The 17,729-nt window shown below is 38.2% G+C and overlaps 2 protein-coding genes across 6 annotated transcripts; both read right to left on the bottom strand.

Moving 5' to 3' along the window:
* Window positions 1–4,774: 4,774 nt before the first annotated feature.
* Window positions 4,775–7,258, bottom strand: LOC103413397 (bifunctional protein FolD 2-like). Of its 5 annotated transcripts, XM_070807732.1 has the most exons (7): window positions 6,998–7,097; window positions 6,787–6,856; window positions 6,499–6,693; window positions 6,204–6,387; window positions 5,932–6,089; window positions 5,535–5,747; window positions 4,775–5,143 (listed from the first exon to the last, which is right to left on the bottom strand). In XM_070807732.1, the coding sequence occupies exons 3-7, from the start codon at window positions 6,610–6,612 to the stop codon at window positions 4,913–4,915; spliced, it is 900 nt and encodes a 299-aa protein (XP_070663833.1). In that variant the 5' UTR covers window positions 6,613–6,693; window positions 6,787–6,856; window positions 6,998–7,097; the 3' UTR covers window positions 4,775–4,912. The 5 variants fall into 5 exon arrangements, with proteins under 5 accessions (XP_070663833.1, XP_008350087.3, XP_008350086.3 ...); XM_008351865.4 differs by lacking the exon at window positions 6,787–6,856 and having other exon boundaries at window positions 6,998–7,258; XM_008351864.4 differs by having other exon boundaries at window positions 6,499–6,791; window positions 6,998–7,166.
* Window positions 7,259–15,489: 8,231 nt separating this feature from the next.
* Window positions 15,490–17,177, bottom strand: LOC114819690 (heavy metal-associated isoprenylated plant protein 36-like). The gene is made up of 3 exons (XM_029089252.2): window positions 17,042–17,177; window positions 16,872–16,947; window positions 15,490–16,648 (listed from the first exon to the last, which is right to left on the bottom strand). Exons 1-3 carry the CDS (start codon window positions 17,087–17,089, stop codon window positions 15,852–15,854), a joined length of 921 nt encoding a protein of 306 aa, XP_028945085.2. The 5' UTR covers window positions 17,090–17,177; the 3' UTR covers window positions 15,490–15,851.
* Window positions 17,178–17,729: the final 552 nt, after the last annotated feature.

The following is a 17,729-nucleotide window of genomic DNA, read 5'->3' as shown; positions in this document are numbered from 1 at the left end:
TCTTTGGTAGCTCGTGAAGCAGCACGTGAGCCCCAATCCGTGAGTGGGCCGATGACATGACAGCTGGTGAACAGTTTGGTGCACAGCCAGTACACGGTCAGGTGCACAGTATCAAGGTAGCAGTGAGCTGCGACCATTGCTTCAAAGTTTGGACGACCAAAACACTTTAAGGAATAACCCTTCTCTTGTTGTACCCATCCATGTGCCCAAGTGTCACAGCCTGTCCCGAAATAAATTATCGATGACGTGAATTGACTATTTTACCCTAGGATATGAGCATTGTGGTGTGTTATGCATGTAAATGGTGGTCCAAACTTGCATTTTCCTTAATTTTTGGAACAAAATTTGGAAATTTGTTTTGTGGTTTTGGTTGGTGACCACATGGACCACTCACACACACACAAACTTTTCCTCTCACTTCTCTCCCGTGCTCTCTCGCTTTCAAACTCACTTTCTATCCTTCCCTCACTTATGGACCAACATCAAATCTAGAAGGAAGCTTACAGATCGAGGGTTTAAAGGACACCATAGTGTTCCTGAGGCTCATACAAGTCGAATGGTACCATTTTTAGGTAAGAACTCCTTCGAAAACCCTAGTTTTTCTCGATCTTTGATTATGGTACTATTCATGCAAACGTAAAATCTCATATTTTTTGGGATTTCAAGTTTATAGGTAGCTTAAGGAGGTCCTCACGAGGCTATGAGTGCTTTGTTGGAAGATTTTGGACGTCGGAATAGTGAGATTCGACGAGTTGCAAGTTTGGCCGGAATATCTAGGAGTTTTTCTGCGAATCCCGTGGGTTTTAGGGCTCGTAAAAGGTATGGTTTTGTTCGTCTTAATGAGATCTTCAAAATGGTTCAAATTTCATAAAGTTTGGTGTTAAAATGAGGTACAAATTAGGGTTATAAGCTTTTCCAGAAACCGGCGAACAGTCGCCGATGTCCAGTGACTTGTCAGGGAAGAAAGAGCATATTCCGTCAATTTTGACGGAATATGCTAACGACGTAAGGTAACACCGTTAGTTTTTAGATGAAATATTCCAGATTTTAATGAAATATTCCCTAACGCCGTTACTACCACCGTCAGTGTGCCAGGCACGTGCCCGCGGTTCTAGCCGTGCCTTGGCCAGCGCTTGGCGGCGCGTGGGTGGTCGGAAAATTATTTTAAAAATATGGGGATGTTCGTGGAGTTGTGTAGATCACGTTGGTATATTCAAACACCCCATTTGAGCATTGTATGAGAAGTTATTAGCTAGTTTTGTCTATGTGCTTTAAATTAACGTTTATTCAGTTAATTCACATATAGGTGAGACTTATCCCGAGGACGAGGGCAGTCAAGGGGGACTCGGGGGCTACGACCCTTCAACATACCAGTGAGTGGGCTTTTAGTTTTCAGTATATACTTATATACTTGATATTTTCCCAAAAAATGTGTTTAAATGAAAGTATGCCTTGAATGCCATGCATAAAGTTATGTTTTGTTTATGAAATAGTATATGATGCTTGATATATAATTGTGGTGATGTGGACGCTCAAGTAAGCCCAAGTGAGTTATGAATTGTGAATGTGATTTAAAGTTATGATTAATTGAGAAGCGTTGAGTTCATAAAACTGCACCTAGGGTGATTGTGATTTGGCCAGAGTTATGGCACATGCCTATTTATAATGTCACCTCCCGCACCATATGCTCACATTGGATCCAATTTAGGTGCACAGTCCTGTCGTACAAACTATCATAAGTGGTTCCGACTTGCAGGTGACTAGCGAATTATCACCCAGCTATCATGAGAGAGTAGTATTGAGCATAATTATATTTCACCCAGTCTTGTCATACATACCTTTTTTAGTGGTTTCGACTTATGTGCAGTGTAGTGCCGTATAAGTCATGGTAATGACTCCGGCTAGATTGACTAATGAGCTATGAATTCAGCCGTACAAACTTATGCAGGGGTTCCGACTAATATGTTATCTTCCATGAAATTATTCTCACCTGAATTATTTTTTCTATTTTATGTTTTGGCATGGCATACTTATGAATATGATTATGTGAAGCATGATTTGAATTGAGATAATTATATATATGTTGATGTATATGTTATATTCTATTTCTGGGAAAATTTATACATGTTTTACGGCGAGGGGTTAGAACTTTTGAGAAATGAAATGGTTTTGTAAAACATTTATTTTTGCCCACTCACGTTTTCTGTTTTGCGCCCCTCCAGATTTTAGGTAAGTTTGTTGTTGGTGGCTTTGAGGATTTCGGCGGTTCTGACAGAATAAAATAATTGTAGGACATCTTCTGGTACTGTATAATTAGTACTTGTCCTACTGAACTGCACCTAGACTTTCTATGCTCTGATTATGAGTATTTACCTTTGTATTGCACTCCTAGCACTTCTGGTTTATTAGTGCACATTAGTAACTTTTAGTTCTTAATTATTCATATATTTCTTATCCTTATTGCTTCCGCAATGTGCACATGGCTACGTCATCCTCACGTCACGTGATGGCCAGCATACCCTGATCTCAGTCGGGGTGTGTCACCAAGGATATCCATGAGGTAAGTTCATCTCAACCTAATGGAGCTCGTAATTTGACTAATATTGAAAGTACATATGTGTTGCCATCTAGACAAAATCGTGGGAAACCACCTAACATGTATTCTCCTGATGGAAAAGTCTTATGTGCTATTGTAAAGTATGTCTCTATGCATCGATTGTCTTCTAAGTGCCGAGCCATAGTGAATACAATGGATGGAATCAAAATCCCAACAATAGTGGAAGAGGCTTTGCGAGATCCTCAATGGACAAAAGCAATGGAAGTTGAAATGGAGGCTCTACAAAAAAATAATACTTGGAGCATGGAGTCACTACCACAAGGGAAAAAACCAGTGAGATGCAAATGGGTATTCACCATCAAACACAACGCAAACGGAACTATTGACAGATGCAAGGCAAGGTTGGTTGCTAAGGGGTACACACAAACTTTCGGAGTAGATTATCAAGAAACATTTGCCCTAGTAGCAAAGATGAACATTATTCGAGTGCTTTTATCTTTAGCTGCTAATTTTGATTGGTCATTGAAGCAATTTGATGTAAAAATGTTTTTCTACATGGAGACTTGGAAGAAAACGTTTACATGGAGCTTCCGCCCGGGTTTGAAGTGTCGAACAGGACAGGTAAGGTGTGTAGGTTGCGAAAAGCTCTTTATGGACTCAAACAGTCGCCGAGGGCATGGTTTGGAAGATTCACTGATGCAATGAAGAAATATGGTTATCGACAAGGAAATGTGGATCATACTTTGTTTATCAAACGCAGGGGAGGAAATGTCACCTTGTTAATAATTTATGTGGACGATATGGTAGTTACTGGTGATGATACCGAAGCGATGAAGCGGTTACAGGGGTATCTCTCTTCGGAGTTTGAGATAAAAGACTTAGGAGGCTTGAAGTACTTCTTGGGAATTGAAGTTGCTCATTCCTGTGAGGGTATTTACTTGTCACAGCGGAAGTATGTTCTGGATCTTTTGTCTGAGACAAAGATGTTGGCATGTAAACCAATAGAAACACTTATAGTTCAGAATCATCATCTAGCGATTTACCAGGTGCACCTGGAAAAGGGTTAATCTTCAGAAAGTATGGGCATTTAGAGGTAAAAGGGTACACAGATGCTGCTTGGGCTGGAAATGTTACTGATAGACGCTCTACATCAGGGTACTTTACGTTTGTTGCAGGTAATCTTGTAACTTCGAGGAGCAAGAAACAGAATGTGGTTGCTGGGTCCACTACGAAGGCTGAATATCGTGGTATGGCACATGGAATTTGTGAATTGTTGTGGCTAAGGATCCTCCTGATCGAGATTGGGTTCAAACCACATGGAGCTATGTTGTTGTATTGTGATAATCAAGCTGCGAGAGAAATAGCTAATAATCCAGTTCAGCATGATCATACAAAACATTTTGAGGTAGATAGACATTTTATCAAAGATAAGTTAGATGTTAAGTTGATTTATATTCCGTATGTGAGATCTGAAGATCAGTTGGCTAATGTATTAACTCATGCCGTGTCATCAAGAGTGTTTCAGGACTCACTTAACAAGTTGGGTTTAGGTGATATTTACGCACCAACTTGAGGGGGAGTGTTGCTGTGAGTCAACCTTTGGGGAATAAGGAATGTAGGGATATTTTGGGTATGAGAGTATGTAATTGATATCCTAATATATTTAGGATATTTATTTCCTGATTTGTAGGAGATTGTATAAGCTTATATATATTCCTCTATGTGAGATGAATAATATTGAGATCAATATTCATGAAAACCCTAGAATTCTATCTGTTTGTACTTTTGGAAGTTTTTATAGGTGATGTTAGTTTCTATTTTGGCTTGGTTAAGTAACAAGTTTATTGAAAGCATAACTGAAAATTTAAAATTTTGATTTGCTGATTTTTTGGGTTAAATTTGTTGGGGTTTAATGAAACACACCCACAAGTTATTAGATAAGACCTCATCCCTCGAGCTAACGTCATATAACCCAATCGAGACATTGTAGAATAAGCTAAGCTTTTCTTAATATCTTTTTGAGCAAGAGCTAAAGTGGCTCCTAAAATGATGACTCCATCAATAAAATTATTTAAACACACAAAATTAACACTCTAATACTGGTAATTCCTACCATTGTACGCATTCCCCGCCCTACTTGTATTAGAAAATGTGTCAGTTTGTGTCTGAACAAAATCACTAACTCTTCATACAAGCATAGCATGAAACGGCTCAAGATCAGTTAAAACTGGGATCGAAATTCCCAAAGACTTAAAAATAAAAAGTAAAATTTATAAATTACATCCATAAAAATCAAACTTTATTGCCAAAATGTGTTCAGCTTATTATGAAGGGATCAAGGAACAAGGGGTGGCTTTATTGAGCAATAGCATGCTTAGCACCATCCAAAGTGTTCTTGAGTAGCATTGCAACCGTCATTGGTCCGACGCCACCAGGAACAGGAGTTACCCATCCGGCTACCTTACATGCTTCCTGGAAATCCACATCTCCAACCAATCTATAGCCTGACTTTCTGCTCGGGTCGTCTATAGCATTTGTGCCAACATCAATGACAGCAGCACCCGGTTTTATCCAACTACCCTTGATCTGAAATTCAGTAAGGAATATATTTCATTGAGTCAACACATAAACAACAATCGACACTAGGGCCAACGAAGGCAAGGAAAGTACAAAATTGACACAATGCAGCTGCACTGGCAGATGTTGGTTATTCCATTGAAGCAACGAGGGAGCCTAGTGAAAGCTTATAAACATCTAATGAATTGTCTTACAACTGCAAAGTGAAAGACGATGGAGTGTCCTTTTTCCTTCACTTGGGATGAATGGAACCAAACAACTAGTCGTATTCTTCTAACTAGAACAAAACTATGTACTAGATTTTTCGTGGAAAGCCAAGAAATATGAAATAAGATAACACCTGCATGTCATAAGACGATGTTACTGCATACCACGGATCTATAATCTATGAAGTGCCTACCATCATTGCCTGTCCTGCTGCAGCAATAATAATGTCCGCTTCACGAATGAAACTCTCTGGATCAGGTGTGCGGGAATGGACTACGGTAACAGTAGCATCTGCTTTCAAAAGCAGCAATGAAACTGGTAATCCAACAATGTTACTTCTGCCAACAACCACTGCCTTCTTTCCCTTTATGCTTATCCCACTTCGCGACAGAAGTTCAAGACAGCCCTGCAGAAAAAAAAACCATTATAAAACAAAGCTACAACCTGTACATGAATGGCTTTCACCATTTTATGTGAATATTGCTTGGACAATAAGGATTCCTTGTTTGAGAGAATCCTCGAACAAACCAAACATACTGTGTGTGTGTCAGCGTCTATCTGTGTTTGAATACATAACTCGAGTGTCTTGCCTTGGGAGTGCAAGGAAGGAACAAAGGTTCTCTGCCTTTCATTGCAAGCTTGCCGATGTTGAGAGGATGAAAGCCATCGACATCCTTCTCGATGCTGATTTCGCTCAACACTTTCTCCTCATTAATATGGTTTGGCAATGGGAGCTGAACTAGTATACCTGTCAACAAAATTAAACCTACTTTCAGATTCCATTAGGCCTAAATCAAATATTTTCCGAAAAATTTGTCAACTCAAAAGCAAAAATTGAGCAATCATCATTCAATCAACTAACCATGTACATCGGAAGTAGCATTCAATTCGTGAACTTTGGCAACGAGGTCATCCTGGGACACATTCTCGGGGAGGTCTATATCCACGGATTTAATCCCAACTTCAGCACACGCCTTCCGCTTCATGCTCACATAGCTTTGGGAGTCCTTCCTGGTCCCTACTATCACTACCGCCAGTCCCGGGACCTAAACAATTTCCCAATTACAATGTCAAAATTCATCCACCAAACAATTTCCATTACAATGTAACAATTCATCCACCAAACAACATAAAAAATCCAGGTGCAAAAAGCAAACCTTGCCGTATTTCTGCCACAGATGGCGAACTTCCTCGGCAATCTCATTTCGGATGGTCTGAGCTATGGCTTTCCCATCGATTATCGCAGCCTTGTGATCGGATTGCGATGCCATTGATCAACCACTCCACTCACTCAATCCTTAAGATATGAAAGACGGGTCGGGCTGATTCGGAGCTCGAACCGCAGCGGGTTACTGTAATCCAGTAAAACCAACCATTTATTTTCTGTACCCATAAAAACCCTAAACTGGAATTACATTTTCTGAGACCAAAGCATCGAACTTTACAGTTCCTGCAAGTTTGCCCAATATGAAACTGAATCTTTTAAACACCAAGAAGCTGTAAAATCCTCTAAACCTTTCACACAAAAAATCTGAAACTTTGAACACTAAGAACAAGATAACAATGATGGGGATAGTACTTCACAGAATCAATACCAAACATAAAAAAAAATATTCCAGAAATCTCAACAAAAAAAGGAGAACCAGAAATACTCACCGCAAGCTTAGCGAGAGCGGTAGAAGCAGAAGACGGGGAATCTCGATACCAAATTCGGGTCGCCAGCTACCAAATTGAGGTAAACGACGCCGTACGCAAGTTTTTCTTTTTTTTGGGGGGGGGTGTTTGGTTAAGTTTTAAAATCACAAATCGACGTAGTTTTAGGATTGCGTTTCGGTTTGTTTTATGAACCATTGAAACCGAACTGAACCAATAGATTTCGGTTTGTTTCGGTTTTTCAACTTCGATTATGTTTTTTCTTGATTCAATTTTTTTAACTTCAGTTCCCTTTTTTCGGTTTTTGATTTTTTGAACCCAATTCTTTGTGTATATAAACTTTTTTTTTTTGTTTGACAAAAACAAAAAATTTCTTACATATAAGAAACAAAACAGTATCGATTATGATATCACGTATGACCATATATTTGATATATTGGATAATATACATTCATATGGTAATTATTTAATTACACGTAAATCACCAACAATCTATCATATTTGACATAGTTTCTAACAAGTATTCAAAGTATTCAAAGCCTAGGTGTGGCTCCAAGACCCCAAGAATATGAGAGTTCTAATGGGGTCTTCTGCATAGTTGTTCCATCTTATTCTTCTCCCAATTGGTTTGGAAACTAAGAGACCCCTACCATCATTCTGACGTCCATGCCTAGCCATAACCACCATGGCGGCCTGATAAGCCTGACAGAGCGTCTCTCGGAAACCCCTCGTCGATTCGTCATACAGAGAACTCTCCCCACAGATGTTTTGGGGCTTCATTCTTGATACTTTGATAGTAGTCTCTTTGTTTGTGTTGGCCAAGAGGGTAAGATATTAGACTTGCTTATGGCCTTGCCTTGGTTTTTATAGAAGAACAAACTACATGCTGATGTGGCCACTATGTTTTTTTTTTAAGACATGATGAGGAAATGCTTGAATCCAATGCCATATTCTAGAGGAATGTGTGCTCATTGTCCGTGTGTCTCATGCCAAAATTGATTGATGAAACATGATATTATTTAGGACTGGTTGGCATTGCTTAAAGTTTTTTAAAAGTAACTTTTTTTTTCTTTTCAAAACTGTGTGTCCAAAACAACAGAAAGCAGAAGCGACACATGCTTTTCAAAAAACGATTTTTTTTCATTGGAGGTTGGTGAACAATGCTAATTAATGAAACTTTCATATTAACAATCATAACCCTATATATATACATATATTTATATATATATGTATATATTAAAGCTAAAAGCACTTTTAACACTATAGTTTACGAAACACTTACTTGTTTTTTCCACATCTATTTATTCTCACAGCACAGTAACCCCAAACTAATCATAGTTGCTTACGTGTGAATAATTTTCTTCTCTTATACGCAAATTATAGTTTGATATATACGCAAACTTGAAACGATATATATAAAAAAGCAAGTATCTCTTAAAGAAATTGAAGTGATATCATATAAAACTCCAATTTTTATTGTGCTAAGAATTTGAAAGATATGCCCCTTTCAAATCCGAATACACTTTCTAACAAACTTAGATTCCAAATGTTTCCATTCGAAAAATGAACAAATGTTCATGGGAAGCCATCAAACTTAAGATGCTTTGCTACTCAGTGTGCTAAGAGACAACCCACCTATGGCTGATATGCTCATTTCAAACTCACAATATGAAAGGTGGAAAGAAATGAGTGGGAAGAGGATGGGAATAAATTCAATCTTATCTTTGTTTTTGGCATATTTAGTGCCATCAAATTGAGCTTTCGTCTAGTGATGTTAAGTAGGTCTGATAATTTTTTGCACGACTCGTTAATCTAATATAAAAAGATGCAAAAATAATTTATTTTGGGTCAACCTGTTAACGAGTCGGGTCATTATCGGATCACCCGTTAAGAACCTGATAAGTATTGTTTGCCAAATCTAAATATTAGTCATGAGAATTCTTGCATGACCCGTTATAGCTCGTATCCGACACGTAATAACATGACTAGTTAACAAATCAGTTCACATGTTAAGAAGCCATTAAGATAACAAGTTTGACATGACAAGACTTGACAGGAAAACGACACAAACACTATAAACACAACTTGTTTCTCATACCTAATGTTTAGACCATACTTTGTGAGAAGTTTCGAGTTAGATTTTTACTTTTTTTTTTATATATATAACAAACGATATTATCTACACTAGGGGGAGAGGGTGGGCTAGCAATAATGTGGTTCAAATTCATCTTTGTCGAGAATCAAACTTAAGACCTCTCACTTACAAGTAAAGATGAATATCACTATACTTGAAGAGGAATATCACTATATCATAGCACTAAGTGGCTGGTTTTTACTTTTTTATACAAGCGATAGTGGGGTAGAAGATTTAAATTTAAGACCTTGAAGACAAAGATAAATGCTCTTAACTATTTGAGCTAAAAGCCCTTACTTGAGTTCAATTTTTATGAGTAACATGTTTTGGATTAAAAAATAAAAAAATAAAAACAACCGATATGGCCGGTCCGAATCCAGTGGGCCCAAAAATGAGAGTGCACTCCTCTAGACCATGCCTAACTAGGAAAACTGCCCACTCCAACCGGGCTTTAGAATTTTGCTCGGGCCGGATGTAGAACAATTACATTTTTCACTGGGTTGGGTATATTTTCCCAATTTTGTTGGACTGATGAAATTGATTTCTGTTTCGGATCCCTATTTTACAATTTTGCCCTTTTCTGTTTTTCTTTTTATGTGTTTATCTCGGGAAGGATTCGGATCCTCTATTTTTTTCTTTTAAAGGAGAGTAGTTGGAGACTTCATCGTGTCAGTTTACCTTTTAGAAATCGAAAAAACTTATAGAAACATTTCAGCCTTTTAGCCACCGTTATGTAATTCACCAGCATCAGGAATAGAACCTAGGATGTGCCGTGCAGAATACGGTCTGGAATTCGTCCCCTCACCACTATGTGGTGGTCATTCAGATCCTCTAATTGGTTTCAGTCCATATTTTACGATTTTCTTTAAAAAAAATATTTGTATTAGCAAGGATTCTGAAACATGTACTTTCTTTCCTATTTTGCACATAAAAATAGCGAATCACTTAAATTTGGTCACAGCCACCTGAAACTAATCTCACTCGAATAAAGTAGGATACCCTATGCGAACGTCTGGACATAAGAATCTTATGGGAGGGCTGGCTTAGTCAAATAGTAGTGCTCTGGATCTTTGCCCTTTATGGGCGGTTGGCTAGGTCAAGAATCAAACGTCATTATCCGATTGGGCAAGTTGTGGAAAACTACCCGCTACAATTGTGATCAATTGGGAGGCCGAAGGGTCACCAACTTTGTGGGACATATCATATAAAACGACCGGCTGCTCTCACCTGAGCTTGAAAAACAGGTCGTGTTTATTGTGTTTGTGTTACTTTTATGTATCTATTATTTAAAGGGGTTATGTCCTGTCGTTCCATGTCAAATTAACGGATTATGCAAAAAATTTGCATGTCTAATATTTAGATCTACCAAATGATATCCTATCACATGATCCGATAACGACCCGACTCATCAATGGATTCTTAACGATTAACCTGATAACGACCGACTCGTTAACAGGTTGACCCTAAACATGTTACTTTCATGTTGCATCTGCTGATTAACAAGTTGTGCAATAAATTGTTAGGCCTATCTCAACCTGTTAGAATTTATCTTCCAATGAATGCATCACCCAACTTATTTGTTACTGATGTTACTATTGTACGATCAAGCTTTAATATCCACCTAAAACTAAAACACAAGCTCTAAACTATAGAGTAATGGAATTAAAGAAATCATTTTTTCAACTTTTTTTTCCGTACAAAGATTTTAGATATTCAATAGAAGAGAAAATCAAACACCGAACTTCGAATACAAAGTCGAATCTTCTTAACCAATTGCGTTACAAATAATATCTTATGAAAAATATAAGAATATATTTGCATATTCTCTTTTATATAATATCTCATTCCTTCTGATCTATATAACGAATAGTGCAGCAATTGTGTCCAAATACGTAACACTCTTAACACCACACAGCCAATATCTTCAATCTTTTTCCTTTTCGTGATCATAAATTACAAAATGCAAACGGTTTATGGCTTTCTTTCTTTGTAGATGTTTTGTTTTTGGTGGTGGGGGACTTGGGTTGATGAAAAAAATCAACTCCTTTTCTTTCTAGATTCTTCTAAATGCAGCCTAAGACAGGGGCGGAGCCACCAAGGGACTAGGGTAGTCCCCGGCCCATCTTGACTTCATCTGAGGTGTGAACCTTATGGAAGAAGATGAAGCAAACGACGTCGTTAAACTATTTTGATTTTAAATCTTTTCGGCTGTTTAATGAAACGATAAGTTTGGCATAGGAGTTTTAAAAGAGATGTGCAATTTTAAATGGAAAAAGCAACCCCACTTCTGGTTCGATTCTCTCACCTAACAGTAATATACACCCTATAATTTTATAAAGCAACCCACCTTCTTTATTTGCAGACCTCTCCCCCTTTTCCTTCTTTTTCTACTTCTTTGTATTTTCTTTAGCCTTCCACAACCTACCTCTTACTTGGTTGTCTGGGTTTTTACATTTTTTTTCTTTTTAGTATTGTATTTAAGAGATTTTTTTTTCAGTTTTGTGAGGATTACACAAATTGCATATGTCAACATGTTATGAATTCAACTTTTTACACATACACACATATATTTGTGAAAGACCCCTCCTTATTCAGAATTCTGGCTCCGCCACTAGCCCAAGAGATCATATCATTCAATCCATCCAAGGGGAACAAAATCCTTTAGTCATCATGCATGCAACTCATGAGAATTTTCATTTTTTTTTTTTGGGCTTTTTATCTAAAATAGTCATGATATTGGTACAGTTCTTCAATTTGGTATTTAAGATTTGGGAATCAATATAAATGGTCTCTGAATTTATCTCCCATTGTGACTTTATGACTTCTGACATAAAACCACGTCTAGTTTTCTGGTTGTTGCCGGAAAGTCACGTGTTGTTTTGGCTGATGAGCCTGGGCCCATACTCGATGCCAACTATTTGCACGTGAATGTTGGAGTGGTGGCCAAGTCACGGCAGTCTAAGTTCCAAGGGTCGAAAAAACTTATAGAGACATCTCAACCTTCCTCTGACTACCATTGTGTGATTCATCTACACCATGTAACTTATGAGATATTAATCAATATTGAAACAACGTTGACTATTTATATTATTTGTAGGTAAGTACATAGTTTAGAGTTGGTCAACTTTCATTTGACCAGCATGCGTTTTAGAATTATCATCCATGCATTTAGAGCCAGAAATTGGTTATGACTGTATATATCCGTTGTGAGCCACAAATGGGTATGGAAATTGATCGAAAAGGAAATTTGGTCAATTCCAAGTTGTCTTTTATTTTTATGTGAAAAATATCTGACAGGATAAACAACTTCTCGAATCCGGATCATGTCAGATATATTTTGTGAGAATCTCAAGAATTTATAAATTATGTTCGTTCAGCGTATATCGTGTGGTAGAAATTATTTTATTTTATATTTAAAATTAAATATAAATAATACTTGATAAAAACTGATTACACGATATACAATGAACGAACTTAATTCACAAATCATCCGAATTCTCACAAAGAGTATCCTGAGAGAATGCTGTTGGCAACTTCTCTAGAGGTATAATCCGGTTTCGAAAGAGGTATATTCCGGTTTGGATATTCCGAAAATCGATAAAAGGTAAAGTTGAGGGGAAGAGATTGAAATCTAGCTGTACTATTGTTACTTTGAACGTATTATATAATATTATGATTTTTATTTTAAATACTATTACTTTGACGTCGGATTGCATGCAATGAAGATTCCCACGAGGTTGAGAGTCGACACATGTACACATATGGCCCTCATGAGGTGATCAAGAATCACATAGATATGTGGCATACATTTTTTTTAGGTTGAGAGTCGACACATGTACACACATGGTCCTCACAAGGTGATCACGAATCACATAGAAATTTGGCATACATTTTTAAAGTTCTCCCCTCAATTTAATCTCTTTTTTTTTCCCTAATTGTACCAAAGAAAGTGTTGATAAAGAGTTCTTGGGAGTCAACGGACTGTTATCCTCGACTAGCCTTTAATCCTTCGAGTTCTCAAGAGCCCTTCCACACACACGAGACTTCCGGATTACTACGCTGACTTTCATTTACATTCGTTCAAAAAGTTTCACAATCAGTAACAGAGTTAGAATTTTATGTGTGGATACATAAGTAATTTAAACTCAAAATAAGAGAGAGAGTGGAGTAATTTGCATGAAAGACCTTAAGTTCAATAGAGAAAACTATAAAGACATTGTAAAAAACCCATAAATTCGAATATGAGGTAAAAAGTAAGCAAGAAATTTTTTAAAATATAAGTTCAAGCTAAAAAAAAAACATTTGATATAATAAGGACGATAAGCGAAGGCTGCACCCCAAAAAGAGGGATGAAGAGGAAAATGAGGTCTGGCTTGGAGTATAAAATAGTTTGAATTGATAACACACTTGAATTTTAAAGGTATTAGACTGATACAGCTAGACCGGTAAGCGGGTAGGGTTTACTGGGTTTGAATCGGGTTGAACCTGACCCATTAATTTAACGAGTCATCTGAACTCAACCCGTTAAGCTAACGGATCATCCGAACCCAACCCGTTAAACTAACGGGTCACCCATTTCAACCTGTTAACCTTTGTTTTTTTTTAAACATTTCATCCAAATCAATTACAGCCCCATTTTATTTATAAAAACAAATTGTCAAACCAATGGCAGCTAATCCTCAATGCATAACAAAAGTAATGCTTACAATCAGTAAACTAATTCCAATCTAATTCCAATCTGCATTCCAGCAAGAATTGAAGGATTAAAAATAATGCTAACCGTAACATTGAGAATTAAGAATTGAGAATAATCAGTAAACTAATTATGAGCTAGCAATCAGTAAACTAGAAATAGCACCGAATCTAACGACATGGAAGAAGAGGTGGAAGGGAATCGGGTAAACTGCAATGCGAGACAGAGCGCACAAAACTGCAAGTCTGCAATGCGGGTAAACTGCAAGTCTGCAATGCTTATAATTGACTACTGAAATTACACAAAAACCCTCAATAACGGGTGTAACGGATGGTTAACGGGTTTCGCGGGTTCACCCAAAATAACCCGTTATTTAACGAGTTGACCCGTTAACCACCCGACCTGTTAAACACTCACCCGAATACTCATTTTAACTGGTCGGGTCGGGTTTGAAATGACAGGTCTATATGCAGCAACATCATTTGTTAGAGTAGCAAGAAAATAAAAAGGCATGATGGGAATGACACGCAACAGCAAGCTTACACTAACACACTCAACGTTAAAATCTTAGTTGAAATTTCACACATCTATTTTTATCTCCTTACACAATTTTGTTTATTTATTAATTAAATAAAAAATTAAAATTAAAGAACATAAATAAGCATGATTATGTAAAATATACTAGTATGCAGAATTCATTTCCATTTAAATATTGGTCAAGTTAGAACGAGTTTAGTTGAGCAAATTGCACCATTAGTCAGAGGGATATCAAATTTATTCTATCCCCGATACCCTCTAGCTAGATCTTATTTCTTAGGTCCTTGGTCCCCATGCATGCTTAAATCTTTTGCCCTTTGTGCGACTTAAAAAGAATAAAGAGATAAAAAGCTTAAGACAACCACATACACAGAGGATACCTTCCAGTCCAAAGCGAGTGGGAGACTAATACTATTCTACAATATATATATATATATATATATGTTGAATTTGGATCCTCCATAGACCTTAGTGTCCAAAGCTTAAGAACCAAAAAATTAAGATTCTTAATTTGTGTGAAAGAGAAATCGGAGCTTTTAATTTGTGTGAGGTAAACTAACGAAATGAGTTAATGAAAATTTGCCGAATTCAATTTAAATAGTCTAGATTACCCTGTCCTTAAGCTCGAGACACTGAAATCAGAATGGATCCCTATCCTTATATATCTACATCCCTCACATGCATAATTGAAATAAAAATCTGTACTGTCTACAGAGACTTTAATTTCAAACCAAAAGATGGAGGAGATATGCATGTTGCTTTTTCTAAAGGGGACTTAACTAAAGCATTAAGTAAATCAAATTGTTGGAACCAACTAATTTATTGTCATTAACTAATCAAAGAGACCTGCTAGCTAGCTAGTATGCATTTTGATTAAGAATTATACCTTCGCCTTTTCTTTGTCACCAAATTTTTAAGGATGGATTGTTGTTACAGAATCGACAAGGTTTCGATAATATGTTAATAACAAAATGTACTAAACAATGCTTGTGCTTTGAAAAAGGCCTTTCAGCGATTGGACATGCCCCCTAAGCAAAACGCTTAACCTACCCGACCTCGAAGAAAATATAACGAATCGCCCAAACCCTAACTATAATTTTAAAAGGCTTCTCATTACTTTACACATCAGGCTGGGAGGAAAAGAAAGATTTAGGTCCTACAAATAACCAAACATTACAAAGCCATTGGCCTTCTTACGCAAGCAAACCCATACTTAGTAAGAAAGCTAATCTACATAATACACCCCACTACAACCCCTTTTATTTTCCCCTGCTTTTACATTTTAGAACTATCGGTGTTTTGTTGCATTGGATTATTTCGAACTGGACTATATTAATTCTTAATCTAGTCGGTCCAATCCCGTAAAACTTAGTGAAGGCAAACAAACACACCTTATAAGTACATCAAAATTTATCCTCCCTCCCTCCCCCAAGTACACACCATATATACTAGTATATATACGCTAGTTCTACATACGGACTCTCGTATAATCTTCACATAATGTAGCACCCAATTTCATCTTCATCGTCAACGAACGTGTCTTCATCATCGTCATTGATAGAATCGGACGGCAGAGCAAACGAGAACATGCCCGGATGAGAATAAGTGGCAGTATGCATGGGATCAGGAGCATAGTATGAGGTACTTGTACTGGTAGGGTACGCCGTATTGTAACTTAGCCCGTACGTTGGGGGCGGATAGTACATTGATGTTGGGTACGGGCCGGGGTACGCATGCTGAACTGGTGGGCCAAGATTCATGGAGGCCATAGGTTGGGTCATGTCTGGCCCACCAGCCATATACGGCCCAATACTGCCCGCAGGAGGCGGAGCATCTCCAATATTGTGCTCGCCGGGGTTGGCAGTGGCACCGCCGCCATTTGTGGAATTACTATTTTGCCCTTTCTTCTTCTTCTTTTTCTTCTTCTTTTTGGCCCCGGTACTTGCTGTGTTTCCGCCGCCACCGCCAACAGCAGGACTAGCACCGCTTTCTCCACCACCTTCATTACCTTCGTCACCCTCTGCGTCGGATTCACCGCTGCCGTCAGCATCATCACCGCCGTTGGTTTTATCCGGTTCACCATCTTGTTCATGGTTATGATCCGCGGGCTGCTTCTCACTGTTCTTACTACTATTCTTTGATTTCCCGGACTTTTTCGATTTCTTAACTTCCGGCCAAAGCTCGGCGTGCTTCCCTGACTTCTGCAGCTTCTTCAGTAGAGTCTCCGCCTCCACGTTGCCGGTCACAGTCACTTTGTGCTGCTGCGAATCAATATCCGTCGTGTAAACCCCTGATCACCTCAATTAATCAAAACACGAACGATCAATTACGGATTAATTCAGAGAAGACAATCGCTAAGGCACACGAGTGAACACAGTGTCGTAACTAAGTAAAATATTAGAACATATGCGTTTGATAACCATTTCGTTTTTAGTTTTTTTACGGAAAAAAAAAAAAACAAAACGCGTAGCAAGAGGGACGAGGGAGAAATGAAGGAGAATGTATAAACGTACCATCGATGTTCTGAAGAACTTTCTTGACTTTCCTCTTGCATCCTTCACAGTGGATTGAGACCTTCAAGACCCATGTCTGCAAAACGGAGGAGATGATCAACGTATAATTTGTGAAGAACAAAACTTGAAAAATAATGAGAAAAAAAGAAGAAAATATTTATACTAATTACCTGGTATTTTAAGGTTCCAGGAGCTTCTTCAGCCGGTTTTGTTGCCATTGATGAGAGAGAGAGAGAGAAAGAGAGAGAGAGGAGAGAGAGGGTGATGAAGTGGAGAATAAGGGAAGTGGGGAGCTTTGGGAGAATGTGTTCTGAGGTTTAAAGAGTGTGAAGAAAGCATCTGATGTGGTCATGGTGCGGATGCCACGTCAACTTCCACACCCCCAATGAATCACTGCTTCTCTGACACGTCATCAAACTCACGTGACAATGTCACGTGACCATCCCCTTAGGGTGCGTTTGGTACGCAGACGGGACGGGACGGGACGGGACCGAAAGGGACGGGACGGAACGAAGGTGTAATTTTTGAAAAAGACATGGGGTATATTTGTCTTAAAATGGTAAAATATTGTGTTCCACAGATGTGGAACAAACCCGTTCCAGGGGGTGGAACGCAAAAACACCCAAAATCTGTCCCGTGGAACAGCCCGTTCCACCCATTTTTGGCGCACCAAACGCGGGACGGAACGCCTCGTCCCGTTCCGTCCCGTCCCGTCCCACGTACCAAACGCACCCTTAGGACCCCACCACATCTCAATTAACTGACTTCAATTTCACACTCTCACAAGCTCACTGATTCGCATACGTAAATTTCATATTTGGCTTTTTAGTCAAAATGTTTTATGAGGTTTGCATAACA

Source organism: Malus domestica, chromosome 11, assembly GCF_042453785.1.
Source record: "Malus domestica chromosome 11, GDT2T_hap1".
Classification (NCBI taxonomy): Eukaryota; Viridiplantae; Streptophyta; class Magnoliopsida; order Rosales; family Rosaceae; genus Malus; species Malus domestica.
The sequence above is the reverse complement of the archived record's forward strand: the minus strand, read 5'-3'. Positions and strand labels throughout refer to the sequence as shown.

Bases quoted from the DNA above. Each gene is read 5' to 3' on its own strand.
- LOC103413397 (XM_008351865.4), bottom strand. From the start codon at position 6,612: ATGGCATCGCAATCCGATCACAAGGCTGCGATAATCGATGGGAAAGCC. The intron at 6,090-6,203 runs GTTAGTTGATTG...TTTTGTTGACAG, and splicing joins TGCTACTTCCGATGTACATG to GTATACTAGTTCAGCTCCCA. The intron at 5,748-5,931 runs GCAAGACACTCG...TTTTTTCTGCAG, and splicing joins TCCTTCCTTGCACTCCCAAG to GGCTGTCTTGAACTTCTGTC.
- LOC114819690 (XM_029089252.2), bottom strand. From the start codon at position 17,089: ATGGCAACAAAACCGGCTGAAGAAGCTCCTGGAACCTTAAAATACCAG. The intron at 16,948-17,041 runs GTAATTAGTATA...TCCGTTTTGCAG, and splicing joins CTGGAACCTTAAAATACCAG to ACATGGGTCTTGAAGGTCTC. The intron at 16,649-16,871 runs GTACGTTTATAC...TGAGGTGATCAG, and splicing joins AGTTCTTCAGAACATCGATG to GGGTTTACACGACGGATATT.